Source organism: Ruditapes philippinarum, unplaced genomic scaffold, assembly GCF_026571515.1.
Source record: "Ruditapes philippinarum isolate M1 unplaced genomic scaffold, ASM2657151v2 ctg1973_1_1_1_1, whole genome shotgun sequence".
Taxonomy (NCBI): Eukaryota; Metazoa; Mollusca; class Bivalvia; order Venerida; family Veneridae; genus Ruditapes; species Ruditapes philippinarum.
This window is the reverse complement of record NW_026853009.1, coordinates 151,777-168,618: the sequence shown is the minus strand read 5'-3', so window position 1 is coordinate 168,618 and position 16,842 is coordinate 151,777. Positions and strand designations below refer to the sequence as shown.

The 16,842-nt window shown below is 31.1% G+C and overlaps 1 protein-coding gene across 3 annotated transcripts; it reads left to right on the top strand.

Moving 5' to 3' along the window:
- Positions 1–1,239: 1,239 nt before the first annotated feature.
- LOC132731401 (leucine-rich repeat-containing protein 63-like) lies at positions 1,240–16,139 on the top strand. 3 transcript variants are annotated; one of them, XM_060717583.1, is made up of 14 exons: positions 1,240–1,296; positions 3,242–3,480; positions 4,607–5,078; positions 6,034–6,185; positions 7,831–7,913; positions 8,365–8,415; positions 9,596–9,684; positions 10,988–11,073; positions 11,467–11,550; positions 12,003–12,154; positions 12,674–12,757; positions 13,693–13,837; positions 14,598–14,692; positions 15,105–16,139. In XM_060717583.1, the coding sequence occupies exons 2-14, from the start codon at positions 3,277–3,279 to the stop codon at positions 15,298–15,300; spliced, it is 1,893 nt and encodes a 630-aa protein (XP_060573566.1). In that variant the 5' UTR covers positions 1,240–1,296; positions 3,242–3,276; the 3' UTR covers positions 15,301–16,139. The 3 variants fall into 3 exon arrangements, with proteins under 3 accessions (XP_060573566.1, XP_060573580.1, XP_060573573.1); XM_060717590.1 differs by having other exon boundaries at positions 1,293–1,315; XM_060717597.1 differs by lacking the exon at positions 8,365–8,415.
- Positions 16,140–16,842: the final 703 nt, after the last annotated feature.

Here is a 16,842-nt window from a genome sequence, read left to right as displayed (position 1 = left end):
AGAATGAAGAACCTATGTCTATGCACATTTACTATATGGCCTGTTGACCTTGACCACAAAATGTTAGATAGGTAGATTTCATAAAGATGTCTCTTTATACAAAATTAAGTTGTAATACATGTATGTTATTTAGTATTGGAATGAGAGGCACAAGTCCTAAAGTAAACACAAGTTGTCAATCAATTCAGCCAGAAAAGCCGGGATCCTATTAAAAAAATATAGGGATCCCGGAAATTGACCAGTCTAAGAAGATGTTTTTCAGATAAGCCGGGATCCTATTAAAACATATAGGGATCCCGGGAATTGACCAGTTCAAGAATATAGTTTTCAGAAAAGCCGGGATCGTATTAAAATGTAAATAGATCTCACGGATTGGCCAGTTCAAGTATATAGTTTTCAGAAAAGCTGGGATCGTTTTAAAACATATAGGGATCCCGGGATTTGACCAATTCAAGAAAATAGTCTTTGATTTTTCCAATTAATTAGGCATATAATTACAAGTATTGTGATTTCCGCATTTTAAGTTTGTTAATAAATAGCTCTAAATATATCTATATTCTAAGTTAAATTAATTTAACGTCCATTACATACAATAAAAAAAATTAGCGTTTAATGGTCTTTCATTACGACAACAATCAACACAAATATAGTTCATTAGGTTTTTCCTCCATATCTTATACGATCCCGGATCCCGGGCGTCCCGGATCCCGGCCAGTAAATACATACACTAAATACCGGAAAGGATAAAATGACCGGAAAAAGGGAAAAATAAAAAATGCACAGAACCAGATGTACACTTATGTTAATTAACCAAACGAAAACTTACTACAGAGAAAACAGGTGAAATCGCTAAATCAGAAGTCAGTGTAAATATGATTTATTGAAAAGAATTCATAAAGACAAACATTTTAATCATCATTATTATATCTTTGCGCTCAAAACAATACTTGCTGATTTTTAAAAATGGCGTGAAAATTGAAGGTTTTTTTGACGCTATGTAAGATTAAATTTGATTGGCTAAATAATTTTGGATCCTAGCCCTGATAGATAAATTTTGTAGAAAGCTGGAAGCCAAGCGTCGATTAAATTTTTGGATGGCTTCGGAGTTTTAGGTTGTTTCTCAGTAAAATCCTACCGTAATACCGGCTCGCCGTGGCGAGCCGGCAACACCACATGTACGATCTTTTCGCACTTTTAGGCTAAACTGGCATTTAGTGGTATTCAACTTTTCGTATCATTCGTCTAACGATCCAGATCGATTTGTTATGGTGACAGTTTACAAATGGCCGCGAATAGGTAAATTTTAGAAAAAAATGTAAATATAAGATAAGAAAATGCAACATAAACGAACAGACTATTGTTTTTGTATTAAATTCACAGCGAAGCTGTCTCTGATATAGGAAAATATATTTGATAGATCTACTTTACTATGCCAAACACTGTTTATTCTTAATTTTGATTATCACTGATTATAAAAAAAACTTGCCTAACATGCCTAAGCTGTCTCTTAAAAATGTATGCCTGCTTGGAGTGATCGCAAACGATTTTAAAGCAGTATGATGTAGAACTTCTTTCTAGAACTAGTAGAACTCGAATCTAAAATTACCTCAAACTTTTTCATGAATTGGAAGAAAAAATTTCCTTTATAAAAACCTAACTTACTCAAATTTTCATAAGTGCTTCAGAAAACTGTTGAAAAGAATAGTATGAAAAAGGCAAAGCCTCAAAGCGAGCTCGATTTTCTTTTACCGTAAGATTGTTTAAAATAATCGTTCATTTTTATTTTACATTTTCCGTTTTAAAATTGTCATTCGGTATTTTATACACTGCTTCCGTTTATTCTGGTTCCTACTTTCTATTATGGTTCCTCTATAAGTGCGTAGGACACCAGTCTACACTTCCGTTTTCAATCAGAGTACATCGGCTTTTATCGTTATCTTGTAATTCGAAAAGTTGCGATGTGTCCAATTCGGTACTTCGGACGAAAGTTTTCAAAACCATCACTTAGCAGGTACTCGCGTTACCGTAAAGCTCGCTTTGCGGGCAGGCCCTTCGGGTCAGCTCGTCGAGCTCGCTATCAAAAAGAAATCCAAAATAGCTCTATGAATGATCTACCTGCAAAAATAAAAACATCTACTCTAACTCTGTATTATCGACGCATCTCTATTACCAACATTCTGTCAGTATTTTGTCATTTGCTGTCATGCATGCATATGTTGAAGTGAACAATTTTTGACAACATTCAATGAAAAATGTAATGTTTAGTCAAATTTGTTCTGCTTTACACAAAACATTCATTATTAAATTCACCAAATACAATTCAATACAAATATTCATTATTAAAGTCAATTCAATACAGACATATAGGAAACTTTAAGTATGTCGATAACACGGAGTCCCATGCTAAATAGATTCCCCACATGACTCGCCACAGAGTAGTAATGATTTGTCACAGTTAAATAATGAATTATTAAAAAAAATATGAAAACAAACACAATTTATTATAAAAATTACACAACAGGTTGACTTGTAAATAAATTAACAAGGACAGAGTGAACATAATTAATATAAAACAATATATTTACTGCTAATCAACAGTTTAAATTATAAATAGATAGAACATTTTATTTCTCTCTGGTATCACAATGTTTACAGGGATTGAAAGGAAAATTCCGCTGTCAAATATATTATGAACAATCTTTATATATTTTAGGCTTGTTAAAATTAAAGGAGTAACAATTGTTTTAGAAATATGTGCATTTTTTAATCAATTTTAAATCAATATCAAATTCTTAAAAAGTTGATTTACTTTTCCTTGAGTAAATCTAACATTAAAAGACCAGTCACACTTGTTGACAATTATTGCTTTAATCCTACTGAGTCAAAGCATTATTTCACTGTGGTGAATCATTATTTCACTGTGGTGAATCATTATTGTGGCAAATACATGGGTGTAGTTAGTAATTCTCTCTGACCACTATCATGGAAAACAGTCAACAGATCAAAACCAGTTTAATCAAAATAACTGTGACAATCGTGCAATTTATGGCATGCTTGATTTCCGCATTGAAACTTTATGACCAGTTACACACTTTTAATTGAGTTAAATGCATATCCAGTATTAGTGAAGTGAATTAGTATGCCCTATGTTAAATTTTAATGCGTTTTCCATAATTTTTATTTTGTAAATATGTGTCTTATTTATAATACATATAATAATATTTATTTTTTCTTATTTCAGGTTATCAATATTTGTCTAATGTATGATTAAGAACAATGGGTAAACAACTGCTACGTAAGCCTCGTGCACCAAAGCCTCTACCACCCCTCCCTGTAACTCCTGCACCTAGCGGACCTGGTGCTGCTTCTAAACTGACAGAATACTTTGAGTCTATTGATTTCCTAGATGATGACTTAGCATATAGATCGAGAGATCCAACCATTCGGCATTCACCCACACCTAGTGTAGTTCCTAGTTTGGTAACTATGTGCATTGTATTATCTTATTGATTTATTTGCTCATCAGTTTACATTAAGATTCTGATATGGTACAAAATAATATTTACAGATTTGGATTATTAATACATGGTTATTATTATGATTTGAATTTTTATTGATACTATCAGAAGAGGTATTTAGTTTTAACGTATGTATGTCTTGTGATCCTTGTTGGATCAAAAAATTAAATGAGAAACAATAAGCCATGGTTCAGGCTATTGGCCATGGCAAATTGATGACCCCTATTGATTTCTCGGTCATACTGTCAAGGTTACAGTGACACTTTGTTTAAATTCCTTGTCCAATCAGTAGCTTATATATGTATATAAGGGGAGTAAGACTAAGTTTGTTAAAGTTGATTTTAATAGGGACATTGCTCATGGCCATTAGATGACCACTGTTTATCAGGTTTTGAGACATTTTGTGTGAAATCCAATTATTTACATATAAATTATGTTCAATTACTTAAGTAATATGTCAAAGTTTATGAAACTTGGTATAAACTTTTCATATGGCCATTAGGTAGCCTCTATTCATTGTGAGGTCATTGGGTCATTTGTCAAGGTCACAGTGACACTTTGTGTGAAATATTTTCTAACAAATAACTCAAAAAAACAGAAGCCTAGGTGGGTTTTTTTAATTTGGATTAGACATTGCAGACAACACCTTTCCATTTTAAGGTCATTAGGTAAAAGGTAACATTGACACTTGAAATCCTTGTCTAATCAATTACTGATAGGTTTGTGAAACTTATTAAATATACATGTGTTTACTATAATTATATATATTACTTATAATAATAATTTGGCACTTGACTTTAATGCATTAAATATTCACTGTGACCTACAAATGAAGTGAGAGCATATTATGTGTCCTACAGAAATATTTCTAGTTTTAATATACATGTACATGCAATGAAATTAAAGTATAAGTATGTTTTCCAGTGTAATAATTGATCATACATTCAACTTTTGTTTTGTAAAATGTTATTACCTAGAGCTTTTAGATTTCAGACTTGCTTCTTACAATTGTCACTTTTTGTTATGTAAGTTGATATCAATGTTGTATTTTGAGACTATTCAAACATGTGTTTGTGTTTATTTCCCAGGTATCACCACCACCGTCAGAATCATTTCAAAGAAAATCTGTGTTTCGAACATTCACATATCCTTCACCACTCAGTCATATTTCATATGTAAGTAGAGATGAAAAGAAATTTGTTTTGGATCCATTATTTCGCGACCAGACAAGTCTTGGAACCTACGTTGATGGCAAGTCATTAGTTAAACCATACAAACCAAGAGGACCTGATGGTCTGCCAGCACGTCCACCAAGGAGAAATCCAGAGATTGCTCATGCTATAGACATAGTGGATGATATCAGGTTTTATAACCCACCAGCATTTACTCTAGAAAACTTTATGGTGGATGTGGCTGATGTACGAAACATTCCATTACGTAAAGTGCGAGCGTTGGTATACTCAAAGGAAAATTATAAGAAATTAACTAAATTGATTGCAGAGGAATGTATTTATCCACCTACACAAGATGAAGTTCATTTACAACATCTGACACCTGAAAGTAAGAAATAAATCTGTTCTTGTTTTTTAATATTATGATATAAATAGAGGATATTGAATGAGTGTAAGTTCAATATTGAATTTATTGCACGAGTTGAATAAAATTATATTATGCTAGCCTCTGGCGAGCATAATATTAGTTTATTCAACAAGTGCAATAAATTCAGTATTGAAATTACACGACTTTAATATTCTATTTATCACATACCCAAAATAAAGACTGTTTGAAGTGAAATAAGAGTCATTTTTCATTAACGCGCCTATAGTATAACGCTAATATTTAGCACGTCTTTACACTATGTTTGTATAGCGCTAATGACGTCACGTCAAAATATAAGCACGGCCGTGCAATACCATTTTTACGGAGTTGCAAAATCGGTATGGATGTGTGATAAATATCTTTAAAGTTATCTAAAACTATACAAGATACTACAGAGATTAAGTATTGGCAGTAATGTAAATTGATATAACCATAATTTATTGCTTGACACCATTAAAAATGATTGCTAGCCAAATAAATTATGAAGCATGTGTATCTGATGGGCATCATCTAGTACTTACATATATAAATAACTCTTAGCAACCAATAGATAAATTTCTATACAAGTTACTAAAAGTGTTCAAGGATTGCTTTTACTTATGTTTAGTTTAAATATATTTGTTTATAAAGCTTTAATGTGAACAGGTTCTTGCAACTTATATTAATTGCTTCAGAGTTTATTCTCTATAAATAACTCTAGTAGTGCTCAAACCCACCATCCGTTGATCAGGATGTGCCTAGACACCTGAACCACTAGGCTGCTACCCCTCATACTTTTACCTTTATATCTGCAAGAGAAGAATGTTGTATGATCAAATTTCTTTGTGATGTACTTTTTTACTTAAAGGGAATATTTTTACAAATGATTACTATGTATTTCTACATTATTTACAATGTATATATGTCTGTTTTAAAGGTCAAGAAATTCCAGCTGCAGAACCAAGAATTCCTCAAAGACAGTTACTGATAGAAATGGCGGCCATGATAAAACAACATGTTCGAAGTTTAATGAATACAGAAGTGAAGTCAGTTATTCGACCATTACCTAAATATTCTCCAAGTCATGAAGTTTGTAATATATATGTGACATAAAGTTGTAATACATACTACAGTATGCTTTCCTTTATCAGCTGTAACTCTACATTTTCAGTAACATCATAAATAAGTTAAAATATCATGCTTTATTTCTTATATATGTGTAATATAGGTTTACACATTAATTGTAATAGTATTTGACATGGGAACAGTAACAAGGCTCACAGAGAGAAAGTGAAACAGTGTGGCAGTATACATTAACCGTCAAAGGGAAGGAAACAACAGAGCTGTACATTAGAATATACATGTCATTCAATGTTTAAGGAAGAGGAAATATTCCTTTCCAAATAGTAAAAGCATATAAACATTGAGACAACAACATACAATATATTTGATACATGTATGTATTGAATTTGTGACTACAACATACAAATTCAATACATACATGTATCAAATTATATTATAAAATGTTAATCATTAGGATGATTGTAAGATGTTTTAGGAAATAATATAAAATTTATAACATATTGACTCCAATTAGTTGAAACCAGTGAGGATCAGTATACCCAGATAGCATAGAAACACTCCCACACACTTTGATACCCTTATATTATAGTTTATACCCTCATACATATGTCCATATTATTTATGTTGACAATTACTTGTTAAATACTTTTTGAGTTGTGTATCAGCATGTTTTATATGTTACATGTTTTAATCAGCTATGAGTAGTGACTATCAGCATGTTTATATGTTACATGTTTTAATCAGCTATGAGTAGTGTATCAGCATGTTTTATATGTTACATGTTTTAATCAGCTATGAGTAGTGTATTACTATCAGCATGTTTATATGTTACATGTTTTAATCAGCTATGAGTAGTGTATCAGCATGTTTACATGTTACATGTTTTAATCAGCTATGAGTAGTGTATTACTATCAGCATGTTTATATGTTACATGTTTTAATCAGCTATGAGTAGTGTATCAGCATGTTTATATGTTACATGTTTTAATCAGCTATGAGTAGTGTATCAGCATGTTTATATGTTACATGTTTTAATCAGCTATGAGTAGTGTATCAGCATGTTTACATGTTACATGTTTTAATCAGCTATGAGTAGTGTATTACTATCAGCATGTTTATATGTTACATGTTTTAATCAGCTATGAGTAGTGTATCAGCATGTTTATATGTTACATGTTTTAATCAGCTATGAGTAGTGTATCAGCATGTTTATATGTTACATGTTTTAATCAGCTATGAGTAGTGTATCAGCATGTTTTATATATTACATGTTTTAATCAGCTATGAGTAGTGTATCAGCATGTTTATATGTTACATGTTTTAATCAGCTATGAGTAGTGTATCAGCATGTTTTATATGTTACATGTTTTAATCAGCTATGAGTAGTGTATCAGCATGTTTATATGTTACATGTTTTAATCAGCTATGAGTAGTGTATCAGCATGTTTATATGTTACATGTTTTAATCAGCTATGAGTAGTGTATCAGCATGTTTTATATATTACATGTTTTAATCAGCTATGAGTAGTGTATCAGCATGTTTATATGTTACATGTTTTAATCAGGTATGAGTAGTCTATCAGCATGTTTTATATGTTACATGTTTTAATCAGCTATGAGTATTCTATCAGCATATTATATATGACTGCAGGTTGGAGCAGCACCACATACAGAAATTATCCTGGTAGAAGACGACACATTGGAGGTTACCAGTCAACAACAACAAGTTAGACAGTAAGTCGTGTAAATTATCTATATAATATATTTATATTTCTACCATCATTACATTTAGAACAGTTAGTACTTAGTAGATTATAATCATTTTCCATGCAAATAAGTGGGAAGTTTTTTTGTTTTTAAATTGTTCAGGTTTCTAATAGACCATTAAAGAGATTTCTAGGTACAAATTTTGGAATAAGACAATTTATAGATGTACATACTTAAATTTATCATTTGATAAAAGTACACTGACCAAATTAATACTTATATAATATTAGCAATCCAAATATCTTTTTTGTTTCACCATGAAGAATTTTGTATACTTCACTGTTCATGAAGTCATGTATGTAAAGGGGAAAAAAGTAAGCCTGCTACAAAACAAAATTGTAAATAAAAATAATTTAATTAGAGAATACAGAATAAATATCAACATCAGCTATTGATAATTCATTGATTATTTTTAAAGACCAAGTGAGATAAAACAAAGTAAAAGACAGAAAATCATAGAGCAGATACAGTAAGCTGTGTTCTCCTACCTCCTGATATATTACACCCATTCCTTCACATCTCCATTCCCCCACCCCCACTCCTCAGTCACCTAATAAATGAAATGATTAGAGTTGAAGAGAAAGTGCCATTTGTATGTGTGTGAAAAGATTTTTTCAAATCTATATTTTCATATATTTTTTTAATTATTTTTCATAACAATGAAATTGAATAAATATTGGGTTATCCTTAAAAATATTTAGCTTTTTACATTTTTAAGAGCAGATTTTTTTATATGAAAATCACTGAAAAGTGGTTTGGTTGTATAACTAAGTTAACAAATCACCAATAATTTTCCAATGATGATTTTATTACAAAATTTTAAACTAAAACTGTTGAAAATTCACTAACACATGTGTGTGCACTCCATACATTGTCCTGAATAAACATGAATCCAACCACAAAAAAATGATGATTCTGAAGAGTTTACCGAATTCTTTACCAATACAATTTTGTTGCAGTGTTCTTTATTATAAAATTTATATGTTTTATTTTCTAAGCAAAAAGTTGAAAGATTTATATACATGTACAATTATAAAGATAGTGGGTGTTTTTTGTTCAGTTTTTTTTTGTTTTTTTTTTAAAGATTTTCATATCATAAAATATTTACAATCTTTTATTTTATTTCCACAAGGTAATTAACAAGTATTGTATTTCAGTAATATACTGAAAATTATTATAAAAATGCATGATTTGTTAATGAGATTTTTTTGTAGAAATCTTTCATATCTTCAGATGGAAAATAAATATCAAATTTTACAGGAGAGTGACATATTTCAAATAATCTCACAATCTTGTTCTTAAATGAAACTTTTTTCCGGATATAAGATTATATTCTACATTTGGTTATTGAGATACTGAATGATAAGTAGGGTTTGTTTGTTTGTGTATGTGTGTGAGTGTGTGTTTTTTTTTCTCACTATGAGTTATACACACTGATAACTGTAATTGATTGGCATAAGATAAGTTTCATTTTGTTGATTTGTAAGCAAGCAATGTATCAGTGATCAGGTTGTTTTTCATTTTGCTTTGTCATATTATGATTCCTATCCTACAATCTGAGGAATGTCTGCTAAAATAATTTTTGTAAGGTAACTAATAAATGAAACATCATTAACATGTATTATCATTTAAACATGGTATATTTATAGGGAGTCAGAACTGCCAGCTACAGATGCTATGTTTCACTCTGCTAGGTCCAAATACTTCCAGGGCTCTGGCAGGAGTCGATCACCTTTCAGTAAGTACCTGTTATATCACCTGTATATTGCAGTATTTCATGCCTTGAACATATCAGGCTGTATGTGGAACTTGTACGGTGTCTACAAGTGCCAGACATTTTACAAAGAGGTGTCCGTAATAGTAAAATAATCTCCTTAATTATTACACTAGCATTGTTAATTGGATAGTTCTGTTGGTCAGATGAGAGAAAAAATTATCACTTGTGCAAAGCTGTTGTAGATTTTTGTGTCGCCTCTACGGAGTGGCGACATATAGGGATCACTTCTCCGTCGTCTGTCTGTCCGTCTGTCTGTCTGTCTGTCCGTCCGTCCGTCCGTCACAAAACTTGTCCGGACTACCCCTCATAAACTACTGGTGCAATTTCATCCAAACTTTACAGGAATGATCAGTACCAAGTCTAGTTGTGCATATTGTCAGCATTTTCCGGTTCAATGATTTTTGTCAGAGTTATGGCCCTTTAATAATTTTTAATTTTAAAGTTTGTCCGGACTACTTCTCTTATACCACTAATGCAATTTCAATGAAACTTTACAGGATTGATCTGTAGTTCAAGTCCTTGCGCATATTGCACAGGTTTTCCGGTTGAATGATTTTTGGCCGAGTAATGGCCCTTTGATAAAAAGGTGTTTTTTTCTGTGTGTTGCCAGATACACAAAAGCTTGTTCGGACTACTCCTCATAAACTACTGGTGCAATTTTATCCAAACTTTACAGGAATGATCAGTACCAAGTCTTGTTGTGCATATTGTCAGCATTTTCCGGTTCAATGATTTTTGTCAGAGTTATGGCCCTTTAATAATTTTTAATTTTAAAGTTTGTCCGGACTACTTCTCTTATACCACTAATGCAATTTCAATGAAACTTTACAGGATTGATCTGTAGCTCAAGTCCTTGCGCACATTGCACGGGTTTTCCGGTTGAATGATTTTTGGCCGAGTTATGGCCCTTTGATAAAAAGGTGTTTTTTTTCTGTGTGTTGCCAGATACGCCAAAAGCTTGTCCGGACTACTCCTCATTAACTACTGGTGCAATTTTATCCAAACTTTACAGGAATGATCAGTACCAAGTCTAGTTGTGCACTGTCTGTCTGTCTGTCCGTCTGTCACAAAATTTGACCCAACATGAAATTGGCTATCATGAGGCGACACATGTGATTACTGATCGCTCTTGTTTCCTCCTGCAAACTACATCTGTAGTGTATCATTACTTCTGGTTCATATTTATTATATTCTAAAATGAAATTAAGATTTTGTTGTTGTTGTTGTTGTTGTTATTATAACAATGTCTGAATGTTGTTTACAGCTAGCAATGAGGAGGGGATGATAACACCATCAGAAATAGCTATACTAGATTCTCTTATACAAGGTGGAAAAGCTCTTAGTTTAAAGGTGAGCATAGTTAGATATTTGTTCCCAGACAAAAAGGGATTGTATAGAGCTCTATAAATTGATAAGTTCATGAATCAAGTATATTGTTTAATTAATGATTGAAAGACTGTTATATGTAACAATTATAATTTATCTGTAAGTAAATTATTGTAGTTTAATATGTATGGTGTGGATGTATTCATTTATTTGTAAATTGACCATTATAGACCACAAGTTTTCCCATACTTCATACAATACTAGACAATATTCTTTTATTTGCAATAAAAAACTGCAGACCAAACAATAGAAGGCTTAGAAATGGTACATCCTGTAAAAAGTGTTTAGTGATTTTTGAACTTATATGAAGTGAAATGATATATGGAATGAAATGATTATTGTTTATATAAATTTCAGGCACATTTTATAGCCGAGATGCCAGATATTTCACCATTGACCAGAAAACTTGTATATCTTAACCTGTCCTTCAATGATTTTGTGGTAAGTTTTCATGTGTATTATTATGGTGTTTATGAAATGATAGGCTTGTTATAACCATATTTATAGTTACAGAATTATGATTGTTTGAAAAAGAAGTAATTGCTTTGTAGGGAGTTTAATAGAAATGGAAATACAAAAATTTACAGATTAACTGACAAAGATACACTACAAAGTACTTATTGTAGATTTAGGTTTAGAATTATTATGTTGTTAAATGTCAGCCTTCTAAAGATAGCTTGTTACTTAACAAGTGTTTCTTGATAATTATAATACCAAGATCTTGTGTCACACAAATCCACATTCCTTCACATAAATAAGTTGTGTCTGTAAATGTTGATGATCTGTTGTTATATTAGACAAGGTGATATAATAAGGGTTTACTTTATACTATCTTAACGCAGTATTGTTTGTGGTTTGTCAACTAGATATTAACACTACATGTATATTTGTAGACTTTCCCTACAGCAGTGTTAGAGATAAGTCAACTAGAGATATTAAAGTTAAGGAACAACCCGCTACATGACTTACCTGCAGATATACATAGACTGAAGAAACTCAGAACTCTTGTTGTATCATTCTGTATGATACAGTCTCTACCTATCAGGTAAGTTACTGAGTATATATGATATATGACTTGATATATGATCCTTATTTGCTTATATACAAGTAAATTTTTTAAAATAACTGAGAAATATACTAATTTACAATTATCAATGGTTTTCCAAGCAAGTTATTATTCGAAATTTTAGGAGTTTTTTTGTTATATAAATGGTTCAGGGCATTGCAAATTCTATGTTTTTAGGCAGAAAAAACCCTGGAGTACCTTCATTTCAAAAAACCTTGATGGAATCCCTTTAAATTAAAGAAACTCTGTTTTCTGTCTAGGCTTTATCCTTGATGCTTAGTTTTATTACATTTTATATTGAAATTCCTTACATTCATAATTCTCAGTTAAAGCTATGCAAGGCCATTTCACAAATACAATAGAAGAAAGGCTTCATATAATCATAGCTTATTTGATGAGCTTAAATGAGTAAAAACTTTTTTAAACCTCAGAAATACAGTCATATAAATGTTGTTTTTTGTTTTGTTTTTTAAGATATAAACTATGTTACATTTACAGGTTGTTTTCACTACCTAACTTAGACTATCTGGATGTCTCCTACAATAGAATCACGTTTATACAGAATGAAATCTGTCATCTAGAGTAAGTTGTAATATGCTTCATATTAATGTTTATTTTCTATGCTTACAACACAACTTATTTTAGATTTTGATTGGAACTGTTGTAGAATTTATTGCTCTACAGTACAGAGTGTTACTCTGTAGAGATAGCACTGTATGTTAGTGTATGTTTATTGATTTTAAATTATGTGTGGAAAACTGTAGAGTGTCACTATCTAAGAAATAGTGCATAGTACTAAGGACCTCCTGGTATTGTAGTAATCGATCATTCAGCCAGCACACATTTAAAAAAAAACAGGGGCCTCAGGTCCGAAGTATGTTGTACTATTTTCTTTATAATACCACACTTTGCTAGAACAGAATGACTGCTAGAACAGAATGACAAGAGCTCTTTTGGGAAAGAAATTACATTGTTTTAATAACAACATTTCAAGTGAAATGTACAGAAAACTTTCAACATTTAGCTTTTATAATAATTCTCTTATTGTAGCTTTTATAATGTACATTTTGTAAATTGCTATACACCTCTTAACTTTAGCAGTCCTGTAAAAAGGTTGTTAGTGCTAACTCAGGTGGTCACTTTATTTCATTGTTGCACCGCTGACATCATCCTGAATTTTATATAATTTAAAGGCCCATTGACACTTATATAAGTAAAGGAGAAACATATTTATGTAACGTATACTATTATGTTTTTGAAGATTATGTTTATTTATGTAACTTATACTATTATGTTTTTGAGGATAGTGAAAGACAACAATTTGTCGTGCTTCATCACTAAATTCTTTATGTACAGAAAACTTCGATTCAAGAGTGATTTGAAAATTGTTAGTTATTATCTTTATTGTATGAGCCTTTGATCAAACTTTAGATCTTTATATTTGTATTACCGTATAAGACAGTATATTAGTTGAAATGCCAAGTATCTTCCCACTATATTGAACATTTTGTTCACAGGTCATTAAGAGAGCTTAACGTTGAGGGGAACCAGTTACCTGCCATGCCGTCTGGTGCCCTGCGACTAGATCTTGACAGACTTAATGTGAAAAATAATTTTATGCATCCATTATTCTGGCATGAAAACACTCATAATGAACCACAGGTAAAATAGAATACATAGCTATGATTTTTGTAACGATGTTAGACACTGTCAGGGTCATATGGTGACTCTCTAGTTACAAACTAGGAATGTTTTATTTAGCTCTATATAGCTGAGGAGTCTATCCAACTGGCATTATCAAGATTAAAGGATATAGATAAACAAAAGATGAATAACCAAACACCATTTACTGTCTTAATTACATGTATGGACGTACAAACCAGAGCTACATTATGGGGTTTGGTCTATTGTTCTCATAACAATAGATGTCTTTGATGTCATTCATTCTGTTTCTCTTGTTGGGTTATTTTCTGCATTGTGGGGTTAAAAGGACAAAAAAAATAAAAAAAAAGGGGAAAACCCCAAAATATAGTCTGGTAAAAAACGCCGGTATACTTTTTTTTCAATGATTTTAGTTCTATAGTATAATAATACATAATAAAAACATCAAAATAGATACTTTATTTTTGTAAACATTGGGTCGTGTTAAAAAATCCTTTTAAAGAAAAGCAAAATTAAGTAACAACTTCAAGGTATTATCTTTTTCAAAATTTACTTTGTATTCTACTTTAGTCTATAGTAACCTTAGCATATTTCAACATTCTCTTATGTGAAATAATTCCAAATACATAACAGAATTTTGATATTGTCAAGCAAAGATGTTTAAGATATTTTCAAACATAATTATGGTTTGAAGGATTAACATAAATTTGTTTTTATGAAGTGTAAAATAAAATAAAACTTTAATGTTTATATTGAGCAGAGGTTGATGGATCTGGTATTACTAAACATAATGAAATCTGACCTGGGAAAATCACCTGGTTTATTACCAGAAGCTGTACAGAGGATGGTAGCACAGTAAGCATATGTTATTTCTTTAAAATACTTTATCTGGAACTTGTGTACCTTTTATAAAATTGTGAGAGGTTATTTAGAAGTATAAAAAACTATGCAAGTGCCTTCTTTGAACTGGTTTGATGTTCCTCTATTTTGTTTGTGTTTTAAGTAACAGTTTCTTATCATGTCTATAAATATAGCCGACTGTTATACCTGCTTTCCTTATAAGGCTGAATAAAATCTGTTTTGTACTTTCAAATTTTTTGTCAATACAAATATATTGGTGAGTTCAATGACTTTGTTTTTTAAGAAATGAATTCATCTTGATATAATATATAAACTGTCAAAAAATCTCCTCAAAAAGGTCTGTTTGTATGTAATTCTCTAATTCTAATTTTTTATGATTATCAAAATATTTTTTGTTTTGTTTCAGTCGATCAGAATGTGATTGTTGTGGAGGGCCACTGTTTGGCCCTGGACTACGGATAATACGACCTGTTACAGAACTATTTGGTATCAAGAACTTGCCTTTTATGTTCAGATCATGTTCACCACAGTGTCTGAAAGATTTCAGGTGTAGCAAAGATACTTTATCTGATATTTTATATGGTAAACACAGTGATGAGTAGAGTTTTGTATGAAAAACAGATTATGTGATGATTATACAAAGTGCATTTTGTAAAGTGAAAGTACAAATTGTGTTTTGTAAAGAAACCAGACTACATGATAAACAAAGTGTGTTTTGTAAATGCAGCAGACTACAGGATAGGTTTGATGAAGAAAACAGGCCACATGGCAAGGACTAGATTACAAACAACCGTTTATACATGCTTATAATAACCTGTCAGAAATATTTTTAACAAATTTATAATGCAAAATGTCTTTATCTGAAGAAAAATGAAAATGTTTTTCACAAATTTACAGCAGTCATATTCATGGATTATATAAACGCATGTTTATTCAATAAAAATGGCATTAATAAATGTGCAGCATTATGAAATATTATATAAGACAGTGTGTTGTGTATAACTTATACCTGGGAACCTGGCTTGTAGAGTGTCACTGTTTCTACATACAATTACTGAACTTGACTGGTGTATTCATAAATTGTGTCAGGAGGTGTAGTAATTGCTAAAAACCTGTATATTTTGACAATTATTTATTGTGACATACTAGTATTGGTGTCATTTTTTATTCACCTAAACTGTTTGTTATGAAAGCATTGGAATGAAAAAAGTTAGAACTATGATCAATTATACATGTGCCTTTAGTTAGTGAATGATACTATTGAAACTTGTTTTACAGAAGTAGTTTTGAAAGTATAAATTCCATAGAAACATATGTTGTTACTGACACATTAAACATTGAAGGAGACTGCAATTCCCAGCTGATACAATTATTGTTCTCTTTACCTTATTATCTATTTTTAAGCATTAAGACATGATATTGTTAAACTCCATACCAAATTGAACAAGCAATTATCATAGTATTGCAAGCAATCCATAAGTCCCCTACCGGTTAGAACCCCATCAACATTCTGAAGGGCCATTCACTAATGTTTCAAGTTTTCTCTATTTTAAGTAATTTGTTGGAAAAGTTCTTTAAAAGTGATCACAGGAAACAGTTTTTATGAACAGACAGACAGACGGACTGAAGGACACTCTAAAGTTAATATTTGAAACATCCCTGTTACCAAAATATAACATTTTAAAAGCAAAATTCTTAAACAGGAGATAACTCTTGAATTAAAGATGCAATTTCATAAAAAAATTTCAGCTCTTTTTGACTTATCACAAATATTGTTATATTTGCCATGTTTTAAGCCTATTTGTTGCCAAGGCAACTGATATTTTTTCAAAATAGGAAGAACAGATAACACATGCATAATCTCAAGACCGCCATATACCCATATGTCAAGTTTCATAAAAATATTTCCAGTACTTTTTGAGTTATCACTGGATTCAGTTTATGTGTAAAATTTGCCATATTTTCAGTCTATGTGTTGCCATAGCAACCAGAATTTTCAACATAGGAAGAAAAGAAAAAGACGTGCATAATCTCAAGACTGCCATCTACCCATATGTCAAGTTTCATAAAAATATTTCCAGTTCTTTTTGCTTTATCACTGGATCCAGTTTATGTGTAAAATTTGCCATATTATCAGCCTATTT

What these genes read in the sequence shown, in the direction of transcription:
- LOC132731401 (XM_060717583.1), top strand. Translation starts at nt 3,277, where the DNA reads ATGGGTAAACAACTGCTACGTAAGCCTCGTGCACCAAAGCCTCTACCA. An exon ending in CAACAACAACAAGTTAGACA is followed by an intron (nt 7,914 to 8,364) that starts GTAAGTCGTGTA and finishes TTATTTTTAAAG; the next exon opens with ACCAAGTGAGATAAAACAAA. An exon ending in GTACAGAGGATGGTAGCACA is followed by an intron (nt 14,693 to 15,104) that starts GTAAGCATATGT and finishes GTTTTGTTTCAG; the next exon opens with TCGATCAGAATGTGATTGTT.